Source organism: Sinocyclocheilus rhinocerous, unplaced genomic scaffold (genome assembly GCF_001515625.1).
Source record: "Sinocyclocheilus rhinocerous isolate Xijiao unplaced genomic scaffold, SAMN03320098_v1.1 scaffold1441, whole genome shotgun sequence".
Lineage (NCBI taxonomy): Eukaryota > Metazoa > Chordata > Actinopteri > Cypriniformes > Cyprinidae > Sinocyclocheilus > Sinocyclocheilus rhinocerous.
In genome coordinates this window covers 976,416-1,002,921 of record NW_015654063.1, presented here as the reverse complement: position 1 = coordinate 1,002,921, position 26,506 = coordinate 976,416, and the positions used below count along the sequence as shown (strand labels likewise).

Sequence of the window (26,506 nt, the reverse complement as noted above, 5' to 3'; positions counted from 1 at the left end):
CAAGTTTCACGATGAATGCGGCTAAAGTAAACAGTCTCTCTGAGAGCAGCTCGGAAGAGAGGGGCGGGGTCAGCAGAGCTCATTAACATTTAAAGGAAAATGCTACAAAACCGCTTGCTCTGAAAAGAGCTGTTTTTGACAGGGTAAAAAAATTTGTTTTTTACACTACCGTCGAGAAATTTTAACCAAACTATGTTACAGACTTTTCAATAAGACCCTAAAGAATCATATCAACTTGTGGAAAATGGGCATCGGATAACCCCTTTAAATTGTAATAATATTTAATTCAATAATACTGTTTTTAATGTATTTATGTTCAACTAAATGCAGCTTTGGTGTGTATAAGAGAACTATTAAAAAAAAAAAAACATTACATTACAAACTCTTACTGACACCAAACATTTGTTGTGTATGTGTGGGAAATGTTATCTTTTTTTTTTTTTTCATCTGAATACAAACTCTTACTGACACCAAACATTTGTTGTGTATGTGTGGGAAATGTTATCTTTTTTTTTTTTTATCATCATCTGAATTTATCTGTGCATTTACAATTATTAAATGTAGGCTTTTTGTTATTGTCAGGAATACCATATTATTATACAAATACTTTATTTTAATAAAAGAAGCCTGAGCCTACACAAAATCCTGCTATTTTAGTTTCTTTTATAGTTCATTTAAAAAGTATGTGCTGCATGCCAGGGTAAAATGATCTCACACATTAGAGGACTGTTTATGCTGATACTATATTATACTTTAATATTTGTACCCATGTATATTTTACAGCGAGATTAATACATACAAAAGTAATGTTATGTCCTATATATTAATTTAACTTTCATGAATCAAGTAATTGCTTATGATGTGGAAAGAAAACAATTTTTTTGTTAAAACAAATAAATAATCTAATTTACTAAAATCCAGTTAAATCTGAAAAATAGCAATATATCCCAAAGTTTCCAAAGCCAAAGTTCAATTTAGTGAATTACAAATAAAAAATAAATAAAAAAACTTGAAAATTACAATGCACCCAATTTATCAGTTTTACCAATATCAGCTAAATGCATGTGAAGCAGACCAATATATACTGTATATTACAATTTCTGATCTTTAGTGTCATAGAAAGATTTTATGCAAGTTCTTACATAGGAATATTTTGTGACTGTGTTTCACATGGAATAAGTTCTTTCTATGTTCTCTAGTATAATTATTTTAGCTTTTATAAGTCAAAGTGGTGAGATCAATTCCACAAGTAATAGCAGTCCAGCACTATTAACAGTGAACTCATTTGTCATGTGGTTTCTGTGGCAGCCAGTGTGGTCTCCTCATCAAAGAGTGCTGCACATCACTGTTGTTCTGCGGTTCCTGTACCCATGCATGTATCAGTACTTTTACTCAAGTATGGTTTTTAGGTACTCCTTACACCTCTGCAAAGACAACAGCATAGAGTACTATCAATATTACTGTCAATACAGCTGCTTAAAATTAATAGTTATGAAAATCATTTGACTCACATCAGTGTATTATTTAAAACTACCACTAGATGGCATGACAAACGCAGTAGCCATATACACAACCACATAAAAAAAAAAAAAAAAACTGCTTCAAATAAAAGCTGTTCTTGAACTTTCTATTAAGCAAAGAATCCTGGAGAAAAAGAAAATCACTTAATATTTCACAAAAATATTAAGCAGCAGTACATTCTCTCACCAGTGTTACCGAGTCTCCCTGAAGGAAATCCAGAGTTCAGACTCCGGCCCATAGGCAGAGAGAAATACTTCTGGGACATTTTTGCAGCATTCTGGTAGAAAAAGAGCAAGGAAAGGGTCAACGACTCTCATTTCCATATTTAGAAGTGTATATATTCTATAGATCATTATGTATGACTCTGTGTTCTGATTTTAGACAGCAGTCTTTAGGTTTTTGTCTTACATCATATCATTCTGTACCCAGTATACATAAGTGCTCTCATTTATATAGTGTTACATACAGTGCCATGGAAGCTTCCAGCTCTGAGGCTGCGTCGTAAGCTTGTGTGGCGTCTCATCAGGATCTCCCTGGCTGTGATATCATTGGGTAATGTATGCTTATTAGTGTAAGACACTGTCTGTGAAGCATAATGGATAAAAATATAGATAACAAATTGTGAAATATCACAAGGGACATTAGAAGCAACAAAATAAACATGAATAATTCCAATGCACCACTACTTCACATACTAAATAATAAAAAATAATTTGAGAAGACATTCAACTTTCCCATAAAACACATAGTAGTCTTTGTTCAGTGCAACATTTCTGGTTTCTGGGCCCCACACTGGAGAAAAAAATTATACTTTGGACCATTTGTGGCCCTGGACCACAAAACCAGTCATAAGGGTAAATTTTTCTAAATTGATATTTATACATCATCCGAAAGCTGAATAAAGAAGCTTTCCATTGATGTATGGTTTGTTAGGAGAGGACAATATTTGGCCGAGATACAACTATTTGAAAATCTGGAATCCCAGCGACTTAAGACTGGTTTTGTGGTCCAGGGTCACATTTTAATAAAACCCACAATAATTAATGCAGTCAGTAAAGCTAGTCTCATTTGAGCTCAGTGGAGCAGAACAGAGATTAGAAATGGAAAGCACAAACTAGTGGTGAGTTAGTCAGCTACTAATGAGTTGTTGCATCAACAGTCTAGCTCTAGTTATGGGAAATTGCATCTTGTAAAGATGATTCATAAAAAGGAATTCTTGGCTAGTTTGCACACAAGCACTCCTAAAGCAAGACTCATTCGCTCTTGTGAGTAGGTACAGTACCTGAATGAACACTGTGAAGATGATGACAACAATCGTGCCTGTGATGAACAGCTTCTTACGGCCAATGCTGTCTGGGAGAGTGAAGGCCAAGGCAAAAGACACAGCTCCTCTCAACCCACCATAGGCCAAACCAAACTGATCTTTGAAGTTGAAAGGAATTGTGCGGAAGGGGTTAATGATCTGCGTTAGGACCAGGATCCCTGAAGGAAAAAGAAAATATGTTAAATTTTTGCCAATAACACAAATAATTATGTCCTTTAACAATGGCTAAAGAAATTAAATTTTATTAACTTTATATCCTATTAAAGTTCTATTCTATTATAGTTTATATTAGCGATGTGGATTTTACAGGTTTCATCTTTAGGCCAGTAGGTGGCAACAAGTGTCTTTGGCTAACTGTCTTTCCTTCTCAACGGAGTTGAATCCTTCTCAACATTTGTTCATTCACAATGCTGATTCATACTTGTAACAAAACAATAATAGCTGCATCCAAAATACTGCATGCTTCCCTTCTATATAGTAGGTGAAAAACAGTATGTGACAAAAGAAGTATGTCCGAATTCACAGTACTCATAAAAGAGTAGGCCAAAAATTCCCGGATGACCTACAACTTCAGAGATCCATAATAATTCCATTTATACTACACGCATTCATATTATATTGACAATATTTTTGAAGTAATTACTTATTCAAAGTAAGTACTCAAGAGAGTATGTGATTTCAGATGCAGCCTGTGTATTTATAATTTCGAATCATTCACTATACCGCTCAAAACTGATTCATTCCATAAGGAACCACAACTGTGTGTTGCTTGAAGATGCGACGATTGATTGTGCTTTGATTGGAACTATTCCTGTTGGTGGAGCAAAAATGGGCAAACTAACTGGCAATATTGTGTCCATCTATGTTACTATTAATTATACCATTCTTGTGTGCTGAATTGTTGTGTAACTGCATTATTGCAATTGAAATCATGCAATATTGTTTAATTGTAAACAATGACAATAAGAAAACATCCTGCTACTATTAAAAACTTCCTTTTAGTAATTTGGGAATTCTTTATAATCTCCCCTACCCAGGCCTCTCCAAAGAAAAGCAAACAGCAGAGTAAAGAGGATGTAGCCCCAGTTCCACTCGTGCTCTGTCGTTATGGTAACAACACCCAGAAAGAAGAATATCAGAGTTTCCGACACACTTCCAACCATCTTAATGACATGCCGAATAGTGGTGCAGGAGCGCTGGGATACATTCTCCTCAACGTAATACTTCATAGTCAAGGCGCAGATTACAATACTGTAGAAACAGGAACACAACATTCAGGAAAAGCCAAAACAGTGCTAATTCATTTTTTTATTTTCTTCAAAAATGCAGTTAGGAGTCCTTACGTACGCCATGATGCTGGAGATGGCAAGGAGCTCAGCTATGAGGTAGGCCAGGTAGCTGTACAGGAAGATGATTAGAGGCTCGATCTCTCTCACTTTTCCTGTAAAGCGTGTGGTGAAGGCTGCCACAAAGCCAAACAGTACACCGAAAATCGTACCGCCCAAACCAACCACAAAAAATCGACCTATGTCCAGAAAAACGTCTCCGGCTTCAACCACCTCCATCGCTGCTACATGATTGAATAGATTATAGAGCACCTGAAACAGACAGTGAGAACTACTTATACATAAATAATACACAATCTGATTCACAAAACACAAAATTATGACACATATATGCTAAATTACTAATATTACAAGTACAAATGTGATGATTAACACATGCAGAACATCACAAAGAGTAAAACATTCACAAAGACTACTTGCCATGTACAACAAAATGATCAAACCATGTGAATTAAACAAAGAAAGCCATAATTACAGTACTCAGCATAAATGAGTAACCCCCCTTTAAAACTTCACAAATTCAGCAATTACTCTTTTCTTAGGAGACATATTAGGGCTCTTTGGAGATATAATATTTTAGCAAGTCTGCTTGATTAATGAACAAAAAAGCATGTCAGAATTATTCATGAAAATAAGATTTGAGGACATACTTATTTAATTTAATCAAGCGTGTACTTAGGGTTGGGTATCGTTTGAATTTGATCAATTCTAATTCCAATTCTGCTTATCGATTCCAATAAAAAAAATGAAAATCAAACATTTAGATATCAAACATATTTATTCTCTGTCTTTTTTTGCAAACCATTTAATTGCTGCTGAATACCACGAACAAAAATCAGCCGGCTACATAAAAACTGGAAGTTTTTAAATTGAGACTTTTTTTTATTTTTATGGAGTGTGTAGTTCTCTCACAATTCTGAAGAAAAAAATAATTAGACAACTAAACAAAATCTCATGGAATTTATGAATGAATAATTCAATGACTCACTCAAGATTTACTTGTCTTGTTTTGTTACTGGATGAATCAGTGTTTTTAAATGAATCTCTTGAATGAATGATTCAAAGACAAATACATTTTTAACAGCCCCTTTTCGCCACCTAAAAATAAAATATGCGCACACAGGAATTGATAGGTGGAATTTTAATTTAATTTTAAATTTTTTTAATTTAATTTTTAATTTTACAACAAGTATCCGATTCTGGAATTGGAATTGATTTTTGATTCCCAACCTTGTACTCATTTTTGCAAGCATTTATTTGAACAAAATTGGCTAATTTACTTATTTATTCATTATTCATTATACTTATTCATTACATATTTTCTCTGTTTTTATTAAAGTATTGAATTGAATCTCTGTTTTATTTAGTATTGAATTTTACCAACTCATGAATTGTATTAGTGATCATTAAGAAAAAAATGTAGTATTTGTTTAGAGGTGGTGTACTTATTTATGCTGAGTACTGTGTGTGTTTTGCAGATAACAAATATTTCAATCACTGAGTGGGGAAAAACAATAATGTTAATATACGAATATTGTAGCAAGTACTTGTATATTAACTGTATTAACTTGTACTGTATATTACTGTAGAAAGAAGCAAAAGTACAAAGACTTCTTTCTCTTACTGTTCTATTACTATTCCTTTTCTCTTTACTCCAGTTCAAATTTAATAAAATAAGAAATGTAATTGTGCTTAAGTATTTAATTTATGTTTGACACAATAAAGAAAGCAACAATGTTTATACACATTGTGTTTACCATGGTGTTTCAGCCTGTATCAAATGACTGAGTAATTACACTGGCTTGTGTTGAGTTTTGGATTTCAAGTAATCTGTTACTAGGGCAAGATTTGAAAGGAGATTCTATACAAGTGTATTTCTTTTCAAAACTAATTGTGATACTTTTTGATTAAATGACATAACTATGTCAGCCCGCTTTTATTCAGGCACAATCTTCAAAACAGTTCTTGATAAAAGAATATTTGTAAGTAATGCACCAAGTAAAAGCAAGTTTCAAGCACATGTTTTCCCATGGAGAGTATGACAATGTATGGCTCACAAGTCTCATTCTTTGTCCTCATTGCCAAATGTACTGTATCTATTTTTAATTTGTATCTATTTTTAATTTACTAGTAGCCTGCTTTTTATGTACTAGTAACATTTTTTACCTTTTTACCATTTTCAGTTTCAAGCATTTATTTTCCCTATGGCAATGTATGGCTGATCAGTCTCAATCTTTGTTCCAAATCCCTTTCTCTAACTCACTCACTCTTAAAAATAAAGGTTCTTTATTGGCATTGATGTTTCCATAAAGAACCTTTAACATCCATAGAACCCTTCCATTGCACACAAGGTTCTTTATAGTTCTATTTATGTTTCACACTAAGAAAAATTAAGAAATGTTAACTGAAGATTCTTTGGGGAACCCAAAATGGTTCTTCTATTGCATCACTACGAAAACCCCCTTTTGAAACCTTTATCACTTGGTTTTGTACATCTACAAACCTTGTGCACACATCACTTACCACAGTGACAGCATCATTGAACAGGCACTCTCCAAATACCACAATATAGAGCTGCTCATGGATGCTGATGTCCTCAAACACAGTGAGGACAGCCACTGGTTCTACGGCTGAGATGATGGAGGCGAAGAGGAGGTTCTCCTGCAGTGTAATGTCCTGCACACCAAACACCTCGATCTGGCAGATGGCAAATAGAGAGATGCCAATGCCAATAGAATTCCACAAGGTGCCAACAACAGCAAACCACAGCACCGTGCCGAAATTCTCAAAGAAAGGCCGAGTGGGCATGAAGTAGCCCGAGTCTAGAACAATGGGTGGCAACATATAGAGGAAAAAGGTGTTGGAGGTGAGCACTGACGGCGGCTTCTCGTGCAACGAGTGCATGATGCCCCCGACTATGAGACCAATGGAGATCAGCAAACATGACTCTGGAACCCAGACCGTGATCTTATGGTAAACATGGAAACCTATTCAGAAAAAAACAATACTTGTTACTTAATATTTGTGTGTGTGTGTGTGTGTGTGTGTGTGTGTGGTTAAAAAGGGAAAAATGTTTTATAAGTACCCTATGTCACAGTTATGTTCTGTTTTGGTTCTGTTTCTGTCTCCACATTTCCCTGAGTTCCTTTGTCTATTAGTTTCCATGGTTTTTGATTAATTAGTTCCACACCTGTTTCAGTTCTCCCTAATTACCTTTTCTAGAATTTAAGCCCTGTGTTGTGCCCTAGCTCCTTAGTTCAGGTATTGATGTTGATATTGTGTTTGTCTCCTGTGTTTCTCCTGCCTGTGGATTTATTATTAAAACGACGATTTATTTCTACTCCTGTGTTGTGTGCTTTCCATAGCTACAATTTACAGAATACCAGAAGTCCAAGTTATTATTGCGGTGTTTTTCTTTCTTTTGTTTTTGTTTTTCTCCTCTCCCGGATGGATTTACCAGCCGTCCAACTCCTTTGCCTGGAGCAGAAGGACCATTTGCTGGAGGACCACACCAGGGACTTTTTAGATCTGGTGTGCCTTACTCACTTCCTTGACTGCTCGCTTTGCGTCTTTTACTGCACAAGCCTAAGCGAGCGGTGTAAGGCATGCCTGCCAGCGAATGGTCCAAAAGAGGGTTTCGCTGCGATTCAGACCCTCAGTCAGCACCATCTGGGCGCTCTGATCTGCCTCAGGACTTCCAGTCTCCAGCTCCGCCTAGGCGTGAGGATCCCCTGTCTCCGCCTCTAGCCTCCGAGTCCTGGACTCCACGTCGGTCCTTCGACCCATCGGCTCCGCCTTGGCTCCTAGCTCCCTCGTTTCCACCCTGGCCCGTCATCCCACTGGCTCCACCGGGCTCTCTCGTCCCTCCGGCTCCGCCTTGGTCAGTCGTCGACCATCCGCCACCTCGGGTCTCCACTCCTCTGGCTTCGCCTCGTCACTCCGTCCCTCCGGCTCTGTCAGGCTCCTCCTTCCCTTTGGCTCCACCTTCGTCCTCAGTTGCTCCGGTTCCGCTGCGGTCTTCCGGATCCCCGCATCGGTCGCCTGAGCCTTTGACTCCACCTTGGCCCTCCGGATCCTCTGTGTCGCCCTGGCTCTCCGTCTGCTCTGCTTCATCCTGGACTCCTCTTCCATCTGCTCCCTCTCCATCAGTCATCCCCAGGGTATCGTCAAGGCCTTTTCCACCATGGCTCCTCCCTCCCTCGACTCCGCCCTGGGGCCTCGTCCTGGCTGGTCTCTGGATCTCCATCTGGCTTCTCTGCTCCTGGCTCCTCCATCTACTCCGCCCTGGCCCTATGAACTATACTATGCCCCTTTCCCATTGCCTGCCCCACGCCCGCCTTCCGAACCCCCACCCTCCCTCCTCTGTTGGACTGTTTATAGGCGTGAGGACGCGTCTTCCAGGAGGGGGGCGAACTTTCACAGTTATGTTCTGTTTCTGGGTGCGTCTCAATCAGCTCCCGAGCTCGTGGACCAGTAGATCGTGTACACGAATTCGGGCACTGGTAAGTTCCCTGACTTACTGCACGTTGGGACCGTGATCAGTCGAATTCCAGTGACATGATTACATACAACGTCAACGGACAACATGGTAGAACATCATCACTGGAATTAATAAACAACAGACAGGACCGATCTCTTTTTGATATTTATTTTTTATTCTCTTTAAACACATCGTTCAGCGCGAGTTGGCTCGTGTGGTTTATGTTTCGCGCTTCAGAAATGTGACATTATTTCCGGTAAGGAAGCATAGTGAGCGCCTATGCTCCATAGTTTTTGCAGTGCATTGTGGGATTTTACACGGAGCAAACGTTCCCGTGCACTGGAAGGATTTCGCGATTGAGACAGCCCTTAAAATGGCCGACTCCCTGATCAGAGCCCTTACTACTTAACAAGGGAGCTGATTGAGACGCACCCTCTGTCTCCACATTTCCCTGAGTTCCCTTGTCTATTAGTTTCCGATTTATTAGCTCCACACCTGTTTCAGTTCTCCCTAATTACCTCTTCTAGTATTTAAGCCCTGTGTTTTGCCCCATCTCATTAGTTCCGGTATTGATGTTGATATTGTGTGTTTGTCTCCTGTGTTTCTCCTGTCTGTGGATTTATTATTAAAAGGACTTTGTTTATTTCTACTCCTGCATTGTGTGCTTTCCATAGCTACACGTGACACCCTATTCATTCATCCTTAAATCTAATTTACTGAATCTATTTCTTACATTTTATATTCTAGTATTTTTTTATACCTTTTTACCATTTTTTTAAATCTCATTAAGATTCTAAATTAACTATAGAATAAAGTTACCTTTCTGACTAGCCATGTCATACAGCTAAGTAAAAAAAGTCTAATGAAAATTAAGATAAGAAATAGTGCATATAATGTTTCCCAAACAAATAGGCTAGTATCTGATAAATACGTAGGCTGCTAGTAAAACTGGAATAGAGTCAGTACTGGACTACTTAGTAATTAAAATAAGTATACTAGTAACATCAAAGTCACTAGTAGGTGGTCTAAAGAATATATGTTAAAACAGCTTGCCATAGAATGTGTAATCGCTCACCTATTTTGGCAAAGGACGCAAGTAGCACCCATAAAGTAATCTCAAACGGGAGCTGAATGCGGGGGTAGTTCAGTGTAAACACCGCTTGGGTGGTTTCACCTGGGTCGAGGTCAGGATCAGTCTCCTCCATCGGGCTCCAAGGAAGTTTAGATGGAGCAGTAGGAGTCGGTTCAAAAGGAACATCGACGTTTGCTCCGTATCCAAGAGATGCAATGCAAATTACGCACATCAAAAAGTTGAAAGGCGACCTCTCTTTAAAATTAAGCACCATATTTTCTCAAAATACATGCATATGCCAGAAGCTGACATATAAAAAAATACAGAAAATATGTGAAGAATTAAAAGTACATTTTAAAAGTGTTCCCTTCATCTACGTCCCTAAAGCATACTGATCGTCGCACACTCTTGACTGAGTTTTGGCTCTCCGTCTCAGTGAGCAGGTGTGTGTGGTCAGATGAGGGCCGGTGCACGACCAATGCCACACCTGATTTGTCTGTCCTTGCCTTTGAAATAGTTTCGCTTCCTCTAGTTCTCAGAAAAGATTTTTAATTTTTTTGTAAAATGGAGATAACCTGTTCCTCTCTGCCATAACAAACACTTCTGAAGTAAAACTCCTACGGTGTAGTTTCACGAGCATACATATGTGTATGTATATATATATACACACATATATTAATTAGATAAAAAATTTTAATCGCTTACCAGCCCTAATATATATATATAGACTCTTCTATTGTCCTCATTTGTAAGTCGCTTTGGATAAAAGCTTCTGCTAAATGAATAAATGTAAAATGTTAATGCAAACGAAAGCCCCTTTTTCTATGATCCCGTGCTAATTTAAGGGTTTAGAGGTTTTAAAGTAGTAAAGTAAAGTAGGTTTTTGTAATGTTATCCATATACTGGAAAAAATACTATTTTTTTTCCAGTATATGGATTTATTACTAATTACAAAAATCTAAATATTGCTCATTTCACCTTTATTCAAACTCGTGCATGTTATAATTGCTATGTTATTATGGCAGGTGCTACAGAATGGAATAAGATACAGTAGAACGGGGTTTACAGAATATATATTTCACTTCATCCACCTGCATTTTATTATGTAGAAGTGCTTTAGGCTGCAACCACTAGATGGCAGTCAAGGTCTTCCGTTATCGCACCTGTCACGCGCTCGTTTATGTCTGTAAATCATGCATCGAAAACATTTTCATGAGACGTTCTTTAAAACAGGCAGACGAATAAACAAATTAAAATACACTTCTTTTTTTTCAAATCTTACGAGGACAATGCATGCTCTCTGACTCACGCGATCTGTGAACGAGGCGGTGCTTTTAGAGCAACAACTCTGACGTAATGCGCGGTGACGTCACATCAGGGCGAGTCCAGAATGCAGTGCAAGTGGAAGAATTGCGGACGGAGGTCGCCGTGTATCAAAACACTGATCTGATCTGCATACTGCCTTAAAATCATGGAGCATATCGGTGACTGAAACGTAAGTGATCCCTGCTGCATTTTAAAAGCTGGTGATGTTTGCTGTTTAGTCGTGTGGTAGTAACGTTACATAGTTAAACGCTTGGAAGGAAGCATTGAGGAAAGGGACTCAGTTTTCTTTTGATAAGCACACAGAAGGTGATATGGTGTGAGAAATTGTGTGTGAGTGATGACTGGCAGGTCGGACGGTGTGTTTTCAAATGTTTTCTTGCGCTATTATAAGATAACGGAGGACGCAACCGTCCATTCAGTCGTCATCACGCTTTATATTCCTCCATGAGTGCATTAAACCTGTGTCAAGATGTTATGAGCTGTCGAGATGCTTTGCCTTCAGCTTTTGCTGCTTCAGTCGCGGAATTACGTTGCAGGATGCTCCAGTAATGTTCCTGGGTCATACTTTGGTTGCTGACATTATAAACAAGGCGTCTTTTTTAGAGATGGAAACCTAGACTTTAGAAAAAAACGGATTTTGCTTTCTTCTGTCCATGCAGACGGAACAACTGTAATAAAATACACTCAACAACATCATCTCTGTAGCTACATCCCAAAACACAGCGAACAATCCCGTTACTGAACTAACTCTTGTCAGCCTGGGTCATACTTTGGCTGCTGACATTATAAACAAGGCGTCTTTTTTAGAGATGGAAACCTAGACTTTAGAAAAAAACGGATTTTGCTTTCTTCTGTCCATGCAGACGGAACAACTGTAATAAAATACACTCAACAACATCATCTCTGTAGCTACATCCCAAAACACAGCGAACAATCCGAAAAACTCTTGTCATTCGGTTCTTCTTAGTGAATCAAAGCAAACGTCTTTTTAATTAATTTATCAGTAATTCTTTTTGAATCAAAAACCATTTTGAATCAGTCTGAACTGTTAGTACTACTAAATAAATCTTGCTTGCTTACTGAAGCATAACTTACCAGAGTTCTGTAAACAGTGGTGCTTAAACAGTGGTACTATTAAAATGAATGAATGAAATGCTGTTGTTTTAGTATTTGAATGTTATATATAGGAAAGACTTGCATTTATGCCACCTTTTAAATATCTATGAAACCATTTTAAACATTCTGGGTGGGTTGCACCAACAAGGATTAATTTAAGTAAAGTTTAGAGCTAATCAAGGATTTGTTGATCTGGGTTTTATTGTAAATCGAGTTGTGTTGCACCACTTAATTTTAAACATAGATTAACAAATCAGGGATTAGAACTCTAACCTGCGATTAAAACCTCCATCTACGATTAATTTTCTCCGCCATGATGGATTCGCCATTGCAATTAAACAGGAACAATGCTAATATTCCAAACATTTTTTCTTTGCTTACTACCAAATTCTCTTTCTGACATAAGTTAAGGAAATAAACTTGTAAAATATCTGCCGTCTTAATAAACTGCTACCATTATTCAAACGGCTGATCAAGCAAGCAATGAATAAATTTCTGGCAGTGCATACGGATTTCATAATCCTGGAAATATATTTATAGTATCAATTAATGGAGTATATTTTATGGCAGCGCCGCCCAGCAGCCACGCGTGGAGCGGGCGTGAGATCATTTTTATTTATAATAAACACCTCTCTGAGACCTGACGACACACCCGCTGTTTCTGTCTTTGTTCAATCAGCCACATAATTGTAACTGTAGGTGCACTTTATTTCATTTAAACCTCCTCACCTGTAAATTTAAAATTAATCCCTAATTGAGATTTAAATCTGAGTTTAAAGTTATGGAGCAACATGATTAAAGTTAATCTATCTTAAATATAAATTAAATCCAGGATCAAGATGATGGTTTAAATGTAATACAGCTTATTTTTAAACCAGGTTTAAAGTTTGGTGCAACAGAGTTATTAGATAAAACTTGATTTAATCTAGATTTTAGATTAAACTTTATTGGTGTAGGCTAAACCTTTTGCAATAATTGTATTACAATTATTTCTGATTTGTGATATCACTTGGCCTTTGATCCCTAAAAAAAACCCAAGGGCATGCGTCCAGAATCACATACTCTGAAGACATACTTCTTGTGAATAAGTAGGCTATTTACTTCACAACCATTAAAAAAGTATGTTTTGTATAGTATGAATGTAATCCGGATGTACTACATGTGTCATGTTGACCTACCACCGTTGTGTTGCTTTACTCATTCATGCAATTTAGGATGCAGCCAAGGTTTACATTGAGAGCCAGGCCACGTTTATATGTCACATAACTGGGCATCAACCCAAGTCTGACGTAGTGCGTCGTAATCACTAGGGCTGGGTATCGATTCAGATGTTCCAATTTCGATTTTCAAGCTCTCAATTCGATTCGATTTCGATTTTCGATTCGATTTCAATTCGATTTTTGACTTCGATTTTCGATTCGATTTGACTATATGAATGAATATAGATTTAATACAAACCTTATATTTATAAAAAATGAACAGTGAACATAAGATTGCTAATGGTTAATTAATAAAAGGAAATTAAGATCCACAAACCTGTATATTAAACACTTTTTTTATTTTAGGTACACTTGGGTACAATCAAACAAAACCCAACCCTATATTTCAAATGCATACAATGAATAGACAGAATTTTGATGCAAGATGAAAAACTGATGCTGAAAATTGGACAAGTCAGAACAGGATCAGGTTATTTTATGTTTAAGATAAAACAAACATAAAATCTCACAGCATTAGCTGTAACATGGAGGCTGCAAGCCTATGAACGGTGTAGGAAAACTAATACTGGCTTTTGGGTGATAGTTCACCCAAAAATCTGTCATCATTTATGCATGTATGAATTTCTTTTCTTCTGTTGAACACAAAAGAAGATATTTTGAAGAATATGGATAACCAAACTGTTTTGGTCCCCACTGACTTCCATATATTTTTCTCCATACTATGGAAGTCAAGTCAATAGGGCCCATCAACTGTTTGGCATATAGCTTTGTTCTTGTCCACAGTATCTTTGTCATCGTGCTTGCGAAATCTAAAATGCTTCCATACCTCTGACTTTTTATGTGAAGGCAGGGCTCTACGCTTACTTTTCTTTTTAGGAGCACGTTCAAAATTTTAGGAGCACCTGTTGGCCTGAGGGTGAGTAAATTAAGAGCAAATTTTCATTTTTGGGTGAACTTTGTCCCTTTAAGACAACATATTTTAAAGTTAAAACAACCACATTTATTTTCTATGCATATTTCGTATCATTTTCTGCCTTATGTTTTATAATTGTGTCTGCTAAATGCCTTTGAGGGATTCTTCCCTCTGACATTTTTTAGAAATTACTTGTTATAATTAGGGCTGGGTATCGATTCAGATGTTCCAGTTCGATTCGATTTCGATTTTCAAGCTCTCAATTCGATTCGATTTTCTATTCGATTTCGATTTTCTATTCGATTTCGATTTTCTATTCGATTTCGATTTTCTATTCGATTTCGATTTTCGATATTCGATTCGATTTTTTATTTCAATTCTCGAATTCGATTTGACTTTATGAATGAATATAGATTTAATACAAATCCTATATTTATAAAAAATGAACAGTGAACATAAGATTACAAATGGTTAATTAATAGGAAATTAAGAGCCACAAACCTGTATATTAAACACTTTTTATTTTAGGTACACTTGGGTACAATAAAACAAAACCCCACTATATGAATAGACAGAATTTTGATGCAAGATGAAAAACTGATGCTGAAAGTTGGACAAGTCAGAACAGTCGCTTGCCTTGATCAAACAGGATCAGGTTATTTTATGTTTAAGACAAAACAAACATAAAATCTCACAGCATTTAGCTGTAACATGGAGGCTGCAAGCCTATGAACGGTGTAGGAAAACTAATACTGGCTTTTGGGTGATAGTTCACCCAAAAATAAAAATTCTGTCATCATTTATGCATGTATGAATTTCTTTTCTTCTGTTGAACACAAAAGAAGAAATTTCGAAGAATATGGATAACCAAACTGTTTTGGTCCCCATTGACTTCCATATATTTTTCTCCATACTATGGGAGTCAAGTCAATAGGGCCCATCAACTGTTTGGCATATACCGTAGCTTTGTTCTTGTCCACAGTATCTTTGTCATCCTGCTTGCGAAATCTAAAATGCTTCCATACCTCTGACTTTTTATGTGAAGGTGGTGTTGGACGTCGGGAACGCACCTGAATCCGCCATTTTAAGCAATGAATGAATGACGGACTCTCCGTTGTAACATCGCGCAAGGCAAATAAGGGGGTGACATCTAGTGGATTAGACTAGTAATAAGATTAACGTAAATCTTATGTTCAATGTTTGCGGAAATAAATATTGAAAAAAATCGATTCGTGGCCTTTGAGAATCGATATTGAATCGACCACATTTAAAAAAAAGATATATCAAAAAATCAAATTTTTTTTTTGCCCAGCCCTAGTAATCAGCATAATAAAAAGATGCGAGCGTTGTCCCCATTCAGTATGTTTTCAATGTAAATACAAGGGCGTAATTGTTTCAGTATTTTCTCTAGAAGTTGTTCTTTATCTTTATAGGAGTGCCTTTCCTAATGTAACCAGCTCTTGTTGTTATATGTATGAAAGGTTCACTGTTCACTGATATTCTAATCAGTACCTGGCACTGTCGAGTGGTGAAAGATGCACCAATTATACAACAGTTCACCAAAGCCTTCCAGTGAAAGATCTGGGTTACTAATGCGAAGATTAATTTATTAGTCCTAGTTAGAACTAACTAGTGGGTCTGAAAACTAATAATAAAGAAAAAAAGAAGCGAAGTAAAAGGGAATAATGTTATTTTTCAATGTCTTGTAAAAAATGAAAACTATAATGAAAAGCCTGGAGCTTTGTTTCTATTCCCTCAGAGCATTTGTCATGATATAGCCTAAACCGATCAGACATTTAGGCTAATAGTTTATTCCACTGTCTATTCAACAACCTCTCACTGCAAGAGGTAATCACCGGCCTTTACAAAGACAACTGATGCTGCGTAGGTTTAAAACAAATAATATTTTTTTCATGGTATGTATGAACAGTGTCACAATGGTCCATGGACCTAAAGTTCATGGATTTTTTATTGCGAGACAGATGCTGCCAATGACAAGTGCTTTACTGTTGTTCTGCCAATTCATGCATGAAACACAAATACAGCACATATGTTACTCTATGTACACATACATCCCTGTTACTGTATGTCTTCTGTGCAAGTCAGTCTCTGTCTGCTCTTCTTGACTTATGACATCTTCACACCATTCAGCTGTCTGTCACGGACTGCAACGACATTTTTTAGAGAGATTGCCTGCTCGTTCATAGGAGAAGCAGAGTTTCGCTCAGCCAGAAGAAATGATATAAGGTCTAGAGATGAAAGGAGAGCATGGATAATCCTGTTCTCACCCAGGCAGTGACTCATCATTAAAAGCGAGACAGATGCTGCCAATGACAAGTGCTTTACTGTTGTTCTGCCAATTCATGCATGAAACACAAATACAGCACATATGTTACTCTATGTACACATACATCCCTGTTACTGTATGTCTTCTGTGCAAGTCAGTCTCTGTCTGCTCTTCTTGACTTATGACATCTTCACACCATTCAGCTGTCTGTCACGGACTGCGACGACATATTTTTTAGAGAGATTGCCTGCTCGTTCATAGGAGAAGCAGAGATTCGCTCAGCCAGAAGAAATGATATAAGGTCTAGAGATGAAAGGAGAGCATGGATAATCCTGTTCTCACCCAGGCAGTGACTCATCATTAAAAGGAAATGGCTGTTCGTTATGATTATAATTGCTTTAATTACAGTTGATATGAATCCAATCAAATCAGAGATTAAATAGCAAAAACTCTTTTTTTTATTTTTTTTTATGCAGAATTAAGGTTCTGTTTATATTTTTAAACTCTACTTCAGTGAACTTATTGGAGACGTAAAGCCAAAAATGAATATGGCTTCAGAAGACTTATGCATGTGTCATATGAACTACTTTAATGGTGGAGCTTGATGTTTTTTTTTTTTTTTATGACAAAGAGCTGTGTAAAGATTCTTCAAAATATTTATTTTCTTGTCCCTTGGAAATAATACAGCATATAGGTTTCGATTGACAAGAAGGTGAGTAGATATTGACATCATTTTCATTTTTGAATGGACTATTTGTATTAAAGATGGCCTTTTTATCATATAAAGACTTTGTCCTGATAGCATTATGTATATGAAAGTTGAGAGATGCACAATTTCAGTAAGAAATGCATCCAATCTTTTTCTCTGCAAAACAAAAATGGATAAAAAGGGAAAACTGCAAGTCTACACTACTGTTTGAAAATGTTGTTTTTAAATTAATTTTATTATGCTCGCCCAGGCTTCATTTATTATGACAAAAATACAGTAAAAAATAGTAAATAATTGTTTTTTATTTTAATATATTTTAAAATGTAATTTATTCCTGTGACGGCAAAGCTGAATTTTCAGCCATTACTCCAGTCTTCAGTCAGTGTCACACGATCTTTCAGAAATCAATAATATGCTGGTTTGGTGCTCAAGAAACATTTCTTATTATAACTGATGTTAAAAATAGTTGTGCTGCTTATTATTTGTTGAATACTGTGATAAATACATTATTTGATGAATAGAAAGTGCAAAATTCAGCATTTATTTGAAATATAAATATTTTGTAACATTATAAATCTCTTTGCTGTAACTTTTTGTTAATTTACTGCATCTTTGGTGAAAAAAAGTATTAATATCTTCCTTTTCGGAAAAAAAACATACCTACTGCAAACTTTTGAATGGAAGTGTATTCATGGATTAGTTGATTTATACACAGGCCCACAAGCACATAAAGAGCTGTTCATGCAGAAACACTCTCACGCATGGATTCATTTCCTCTGTATGATTGTCATGCACATAAGATCTCACATAAATAGAAACTTGACTCGGTTCTTGGCTTATTATTGTAATTTCTGCTTTCTTTTACAAATACACAACCTCAAGGTGTAAATGACTGCTGATTTCTGACCAAATGTTAGTAGGCCTCAAGATTCATCTGTGTTTAGACATGAAAGCATTATATAAAATTCCCTTTTTGATTGTACCACCTTCTCCGTAATATTGCCCGCATCTGTTCCTCTTTTAGTTTCAGAGATGCTCAAAGTGTTGTCCATGCCATAATTACTTTAGATCTCTTCTACTTGATTTCCCTGCCAAATTGTTTCAAATGATACAATACTTCCAGAACTCTTTTGATATTCTATTTGTTCCATTTCCAGTTTCCTGTCATGTGTTTTGAATACAAACAACATGAGAGATAGATAGGCCCTCTCCCGAATAGTGCTCTTTGTAGACTTGCATATTATATCTATGAAGTCCATGAGACTGTAAGCTGTCCCATTTGATAATTTGGGTTTAAAAATGTGCTTATGAGCACCCCCTTTTCACCCTTGATGGATGGTGTGTCAAGCCTGCACTGTATGAAACATCTGCATTGCATTGGATGAATGAAACATCTGCTTTAGGACCCAAGAAACAGCACCTCAACAGAGCTATTGATTAGTAGGCATGAATATGCAGGACTGTAGCATGTATACACAGCTGAGGTAACAGTTAAACAGAACGTCTCAGTTCCAGAAAGCTCAGCTGAAGGGAAAGTCACTCACACTTCCTGATTAAGCAAAAGGTCAGGATGTGGTTGTGGGAGATTGAGAACTGACAGTTTAGAGTGACACTGCATTAGCGTGCATGTCAGGGTCTGTATGTGGACGGATTGTTGTGTTTTGTCCATAACCCATTATTCACAAAAATAACTGTTTTCAAACAGGTCTTTATGTGTGTAAATGGTTTGAGCTGAGTTATTTGTTATTTAAAACTGTGCAGAAGAAAAAGAAGAAAGGTAAATATTGTTCTTCAAACAGTGATGATGTCATCATAATACAGTAGTTGTATACGAAAACAGGAGTTGTCATTTGTCCCAGTGTGCTGTGATGAGCCAGAAATAAATTACTCTCCCTTTATTATCAACTGAGCTGTCTAGATTGAAAGTTTGTGACATTAAAGGTGGTGTAAGTGATTTCTGGTAGCCAATGTTGATATTTCAAATCACCAAAACAAACATAGCTCCGCCCCACACATACGTAACAAAATACTATAGAACTCATTATAATCAGTGATGCTGTCTACACCATAGATACAATATATATATATATATATATATATATATACATATCTATGGTCAACACTGGATGCGGTGCGGCTCGACATGACAAATCCCAGACAGAAAACTGCTGCTGCGTTCTATTTATGACGTATTAACACAAATTTCAAATGATTTTCAACGGTCGCTTTATCGCGTCAGACGTTTTCCTCTTTTGTTTTTTTATCCGCCATCTCTTATCTTTCTGTCGCTCGGCTAATTTCCTTCATGTTCACTGAGCGCTCTCTCCTCCGCATCATGAGTAGACACGCCCCTTACTGCTGATAGGCTACAAGTTTGTTTTGGTACTCGGCCCGACTCAGTTTTCTAAAGCGTTTTCGAAAAAATACATACCCCACCTTTAAGCTTTCACCTAATGTACACCCGTCTCTATTTCTGACACTGCACAGCTACTCCAGTTAGTTTATTTTCACAGACTGTCTGAAATGAATGTTTACTTTTTGTTTATTATACACTATCATTCAAAGGTTTGGGGTCAGTAGGATTTTTTTTTTTACTCTCAGGCAGCATTTATTGAATCAGGAACACAGTAAAAGCAGTAATATTATGCAAAATGTGATTACATTTTAACTGTTTTCTATTTTAAAATGTAAATTATTCCTGTGATGAGAGGTGAATTTTAAGCTTTGAATTTTCAGCACCATTACTCCAGTCTTCAGAGTCACATGATCCTTCAGAAATCGTTTTTGCTGATTTTCTGCTCAAGAAACATTTGTTTTTATCAATGTTGAAAATAATTGTGCAGCGTAATATTTTTGAGGAAACCTATATATTTTTTTCAGGATTATTTGATGAATATAAAGTTCAATAGAACTGCATTTATTATGATAGAAATATTTTGTAACATTACATGTCTTTACTGTCACTTTTCATAAATTTAATGCTTCCTTTCTGGATTTTTTTTTCGGACCTAAACCTTTTAAACAGTAGTGTACATTTAAATACTTTCTGAGAGTTATGTTAAAGTCAGCTCCTGTCCTACTCACTTAAGGAGGCCTTTACACAACACCAGTTTCTAAACTCTGACATTTTTTTATGTGTTTTGGTGGTTCATTTGCATGACAACAGCATTTTGTGTGCCTGAAAGTGCAAACTTTTGTAAACGGGTTTCAAAGTGGAAGTGTTCAAAAATTATACTGTGATATTGTCTTGATGTAAACTACAAAAACACTATGGGTGGCCTATACGTATTACGTTTACAGTCTAAAGATATTCGCCCGGGCACATAGTGTTTCTTTATAAAATGATATTGCCATCTACTGGCCTGGCATGCACAATACAATGTTTTTTAGTCATTTTCACAGATCCGTGTTATTGACAACATTGCCATCTCTACGCAAAACTTTTCAAAAACTTAAACGAAAAATACACTGAATCATTTCTTTCTAGCAATATTTATATGCGCTTGTCACAATACTAACATTATAGTAACAATCACATAAGTCTATTCATCTTATAACAATGGATTCTGTTGAATGAAAGTATAGGATGCATAATTATTCACTCATTTTCTTGTTTCTGAAATCTACAACTGCAAGAAACTGATTGCTTAGCTGATTGGTCTGTGGACATGGGATAATGTGCAGCTTCAGGCTCCACTGGTCCTGTCCAGTGGTGCTTAAAGCTCAAGATATGGCTGACCTGTGCACCATTTGCAGGTACTCTACATTAGTTCCCTTTAAAGCGGTCCTGTTTATGACTTCTCTCATAAGTCATCTCCATTTTTACACAAAGAGCTTTCAGGCATGACTTCTTTGAAGCAGTGTTGGTTGTAACTTCCACTTCCTGATAATTGAACCAGCAGTGATCACTAGGGCATCCAAACACTTTTTATTCTTGGATCTGATGCAATTTTTTTTAATCCAAAACCTTAAGTCTTAAGTAGCATAGGTATATTTGTAGCAATAGCCAAAAATACAGTTTGGGTCAAAATTATCGGTTTTTCTTTTATGCCAAAAATCATTAGGATATTAAGTAAAGATCATGTTCCATGAAGATATTTTGTCATTTTCCTATCGTAAATATATAAAAACTTAAATTTTGATTAGTAATATGCATTGCTAAGAACTTCATTTGGACAACTTTAAAGGCGATTTTCTGAATATTTCGATTTTTTTTTGCACCCTCAGATTCCAGATTTTCAAATAGTTGTATCTCACAAACCATACATCAATGGAAAGCTTAGTTATTCAGTTTATTTAAATCTCAGTTCATTTATTTAAATCTCAACTGACCCTTATGACTGGTTTTGTAGTCCAGGGTCACATATGTGTTGTAGTGCTGAGTAATAAATACAAAGCAAAGAACTAAATTTGTGATTTGTAATGTAGGATGAATGTGTGAATCCTTCCTAATAAATAAATAAAAATAAAAACCATTCAAAAGTGTTTAAAAGTGGGTTTTTTTGTTGTTTTTTTTTTTTAATTTTTAAAATGTTTTATGCTCATAAAAACTGCATTTAGTTTGATTTAGATTTTTTTAAATGCAATAAAAACAAAAATATTGTGAAATAATTTAATTTAAAATAGCTGTTTTTGTTTTGACTATATTTTAAAATGTAATTTATTATTACATTGGATGGAAAAGCTAAATTCTTACTCCAGTCTTCAGTTTCACCTGATCCTTCAGAAATTATTTCTTGTTATTATTAATGTTCAAATCAGTTGTGCTTCTTAATATTTTTTTGAAACTGTGATATTTTCTTTCTTTTTTTCAGGATTCTTTGATGAATAGAAAGTTAAAAAAACAGCATTTATTTGAAATTGAAATCTTTTGTAACATTATAAATGTCTTTCGTTAAGAAAAAAGTCTTACTAAAACTGTTATAATTGTATAATTTAAATATAATATCCCCATAATTTAATTAACCTGTCATAGCCTTTAACCTCTTTTATTTTTCTATAAAACCATCCCCTATTTTCATTCCTCACTCCATAAATCTGTCTGATGTCACATTATGAGTGGAAGAAGCAGCTTGTATCTGTTAAATGTGTTTGTGTTTTGCTGTGAGTGATTCAGTTTAGTGACTACAGCAAGATCCTTGAGGTGAGAGACGATCAACAACTGTTGTTGTTGTTGTTATCAACATCAACAAACATCTCACCATAGTCACTTTCATCTGTGTTTCCATATATTTCCAAATTCTCCTGATGGAATCCGTATCAAATTGGTGCATTTGGCATGAAGACGGTTTCTTTTAAATCATAATTGAATGAAAGTCTGAATGAGGTCTGTGAGAAATCATTTCAGAGCCTGGTGGTTAATAAGCGTGAAATGTCAAGGCTAATATGAGTGTGGTAATCATCAAACCTTCTGCTACAGTTTATGGAGGTCTTTAACTGCAGGCGGGAGATGAGTATTCTGATGACGGTCATTTCTATTCTTGATTGCTGTGAACACATTATGATAAATGTGTTGTTCGTTGTGATGTTTCTAGGCTGTGTGGTGGACTGTATCAGGCAGATGGATGGCTGGTGGGTTGTTGGTTGTGTTTGCTGGAGCCTGAGTCAGTATCAGTCGTCCACCCCTTCAGACCCAGACTGCAGCCCACTACCTGCAGCTTTTCCTTCCACAGCCAAAAACCTTCCATCCGCCACGGATTTAGCGTATTTGCATCCTCCTCATTCACCCTGTCTCCTCTCTCTGTGTCAGGATTCAATCCCAGCATACTGTAGTTTGCTGCATCCTTCAGCAGCCAAACACTCAGAATGGGAAGTTGCACCACGGAAATTGCAGAAATTCAGCTAATTTTATTGTACTAATTTTGTGCGTGCACATTATTTGCATAATTCCTTTAGGGAACTATACTAAAACAACAGAGAGAGCAAATAAACGACACTATCACTGGTCCTGGATCGTAGTGAATTATTGCACATGCTGAAAGACATTTAACCTTATTTTCAGGCTTACTTTTTCTGCTTTGATAAAGGTTTTGGTTATAGATCTAATCCTTCACCGTGTCTCCAATTCTTTATGTTTGGCAAAGTGACCACCACCAATGTATTTTATAAAAGGATGAATGATATACTGACAGCCGTATCATGATCAGCTGAAAACAGCATATAATGTGTATATTTATATAAGTGTATACTTCTAGCCTATTATTAAATGCTAATAAAATAAAATGTTTGCTCAGAGAAATTCAGTTGATTTTAGTTGATTTAGATTTTATATCAGTGGCACACAGGAATTTTATTTTTGCATTCTTATAATTTGTGATAGTTATATTATCCATTTTACTTTTATTAAAAATATTATTTGCTTAAGTAAAAACAGTAATATTGTGAAATACTTATACAATGTAAAATAAATGTTTTCTATTGCAATATATTTTAAAACTACACTCTTAAAAAGTGTGTGTTAAAAAACAACACAACCTGTTGTTTCTTAACACACCTCTGTGTCTAGTTCTAAAGACAATACATTTAGTGTTACTTTTAACTCAACCGTGTGTTATTCCTACTAATGTTCTACACACTAATGTGTTATAGTTACACAATTTGTGTCAGTTATGTACTCAAAATGTTACAAAACATGTTAAAATATGTCCTCAACACAAAAAATGTGTTAAAAATTAACATCCTTTTTGAGTGTATAATTAATTCCTGTGATTTTGAAAGTGTGATACACTACCATTCCAACATTTGAAGTAAGATTTTTAAAAAGTAATAATAATACTTTTAATCAGCAAGAATGCATTAAATTAATCAAAAGTGAAAGTAAAGACATTTTTAATGTTACAAAAGGTTTATTTTTCTAATAAATTCTGGTTTTTGAACTTTCTCTTAATGTGATTATATGTATTATGATTTCCAGAAAAATAATAAGCAGTAAAAACTGTTTTCAACATTGATAATAAGAAGAACCATTATTAAAAATTGAGTACCAATAATTATTGATAATAGTTGAGCAGCGAATCAGTATATTCGAATGATTTCTGAAGGATCACGTGACACTGAAGACTGGAGTTATAATGCTGTAAAACGATTCTGCCATAACAGGAATACATTACATTTTAATATATATTACAATAGAAAAGTTATTTTAAAAAATATTTTTTACTGTAAAAATCAAAATAATGCAGACTTGATAATATGCATGACCTTTCTCAAAAACATTAAAAATCGTAATCCAAACTTTTGACCCTAAGTGTATCATTTCTTAACTCAAATGGTTCATAAGTTCATTGTCAAATAGTTGTGGAATAAGAATGATTGTATTCTGTCATATATGATGTTTGGTGTCATTTGAGGCATGTAGCTCCTTCATTTAGCTATGTCTATATAAAGTGTTGGCCTGAAGTTGCGTGTTACTGGGAATCCTTTGTTAGCATCCTGTTTGTGAAACATTTCCTCTAAGTCATGAATTATCCAGCCATAAACATAAGACAGTTCTCTGGCACTGACTCTCTCTGATTGCAGTTCTGTTGTTGTGTTCAATTATAAATGTCCTCATATGAAACCGCATAAATAATGCAGAGATATACATAGTGGTTTGAGATCAAGCACAAGTCTCGTTCATTGGTTGTCTCAGGTTAACAGCCTCGGGGTCCGCTGGTTCTTCAGTCTCCAGACAGATGGTGACGCAAATGTTGACTCATCCTTTTTGTCCCCTTTTCTCTCCTGCTTTTAGATTACAATCTTTAAGACTGAAACAGAGCCTGGATTACTGGATAACCTTTACCGGCAACATAAAGTGGGAGCGTAAGAGTTAGTTACATTGGTCACTGAAGTAACTGGAGCCAAGATGGCGGGAAGAGAGCGCAGTCCACGCCACAGGCCATGGTCTGTGTACCGAGCCAACACATTTGATTTGTCCTCAGAGATGATGGGGTTGGCACTAACAGGTATTATTATTATTATTATTATTATTATTATTATTAGCTTGATTAAGTGGGGTTTTGCCTATACATTTAACGTTTGCCTGTAGGCCTACAAGAAGTTTATACCATAATGATCATTATGTCAGTGGCACATAATCATGCACATATGATGGCGTAATAAATTTCTGCTTTTAAAAACTTTGCTTTGTTTTTAAACAAAGATATGAGATATGATTTTCTGTGGTAAAGGTTTTAATTCTGTAATATTTTATTTACCCTCATATTGTTCCAAACATGTATGACTTTTTTCTTCTGAGGAACACAAAAGAAGATACTGATAAACTAAACCTTTAAGTTGTATTTTAGTCAAGGTTATTCACTGTTCAGATTTTAATTGAGAATTTATTTTAAATTCTATTTACATTTCATTTACATGATTTCAAGTTTAAAGGAATGCCTATTTTAAATTTAAAGAAATGTAAATTTGCATTAAAATCATATAACTCCTTAGATATTTAATAATAAATTGTATTTTTTCTTAATGAGTTAGATATAAACATGTTATCATACACACAAAAATATAAATACCATAATTATCAATAGATTCACATTTTTCCAATGTCAATATTTATTTTTATATTTGTCTGAAAACAGTGTGGGGAATATTTTTCGATTATGTTTAATGGCTGTGATGATCAAAATGGAACTTATTTCTAATCAGTAGTGGAAAAAGATAGGAAATAAGATGCACAATTTGTCTAAATCAATAATGTGATTATCATTTATGTTTTAATTTGTGTTATGACTATTAAAATTCCTCTATGTGACTTTGTTGATTTTCTACAGTTCAGTAAGTTCCTCTTTCTGTCATTCAAATTCAACATCCTGTGAGACGTGGAGGCAATTCTTAAAGCAGCACTATGTAACTTTTTCTGTGTTCAAAATTTGCAAAATGTATATAATGAGCGAGTACATCATGAATTCATCTTCCAAACCGCGTTTTTGTCTTATTCCGAATCACTACGGTACACTTATAATAAGTACTTATATTTGGACTATTGTAGCCTGGTCAGGTCGTCACCGCTGCGGAGTAACACATACCTGCGTGAATCGCCATAGACATAAACTTAGAGAAGTAGCTCCGGTTGAAATGTTCTTCCGCGGGATGTGTGCAGTTCTGTTTATTAACCGCTAGGGCGCCAAAAGTTACATAGTGCTGCTTTAAACTGAGAATTTTGCCCGATGCTGATTTTACCCAGACTATTCCTCTAAG

General features: G+C 35.7%; 2 protein-coding genes across 4 annotated transcripts in view; one reads left to right on the top strand and one right to left on the bottom strand.

Annotated features, from left to right (window-relative positions):
- Positions 1-1,416: 1,416 nt before the first annotated feature.
- slc9a2 (solute carrier family 9 member 2) lies at positions 1,417-10,034 on the bottom strand. The gene is made up of 8 exons (XM_016523309.1): positions 9,747-10,034; positions 6,715-7,178; positions 4,193-4,443; positions 3,879-4,096; positions 2,804-3,003; positions 1,988-2,203; positions 1,708-1,798; positions 1,417-1,424 (listed from the first exon to the last, which is right to left on the bottom strand). Exons 1-8 carry the CDS (start codon positions 10,015-10,017, stop codon positions 1,417-1,419), a joined length of 1,719 nt encoding a protein of 572 aa, XP_016378795.1. The 5' UTR covers positions 10,018-10,034.
- A 1,098-nt stretch (positions 10,035-11,132) lies between these two features.
- Positions 11,133-26,506, top strand: part of LOC107716795 (type I inositol 3,4-bisphosphate 4-phosphatase) — a 30,824-nt gene continuing 15,450 nt past the window's right edge. For all 3 annotated transcript variants that reach the window (XM_016523358.1, XM_016523357.1, XM_016523359.1), the window contains exons 1-2: positions 11,133-11,238; positions 25,044-25,257. In XM_016523358.1, the coding sequence (XP_016378844.1) occupies positions 25,158-25,257 (100 nt within the window). In that variant the 5' untranslated portion in view covers positions 11,133-11,238; positions 25,044-25,157. The remainder of the gene's footprint in view (positions 11,239-25,043; positions 25,258-26,506) is intronic.

Bases quoted from the DNA above. Each gene is read 5' to 3' on its own strand.
- slc9a2 (XM_016523309.1), bottom strand. From the start codon at position 10,017: ATGGTGCTTAATTTTAAAGAGAGGTCGCCTTTCAACTTTTTGATGTGC. The intron at 7,179-9,746 runs GTGAGCGATTAC...TTTTCTGAATAG, and splicing joins TGCGTCCTTTGCCAAAATAG to GTTTCCATGTTTACCATAAG. The intron at 2,204-2,803 runs GTACTGTACCTA...TATGTGAAGTAG, and splicing joins TCTTCACAGTGTTCATTCAG to TGGTGCATTGGAATTATTCA.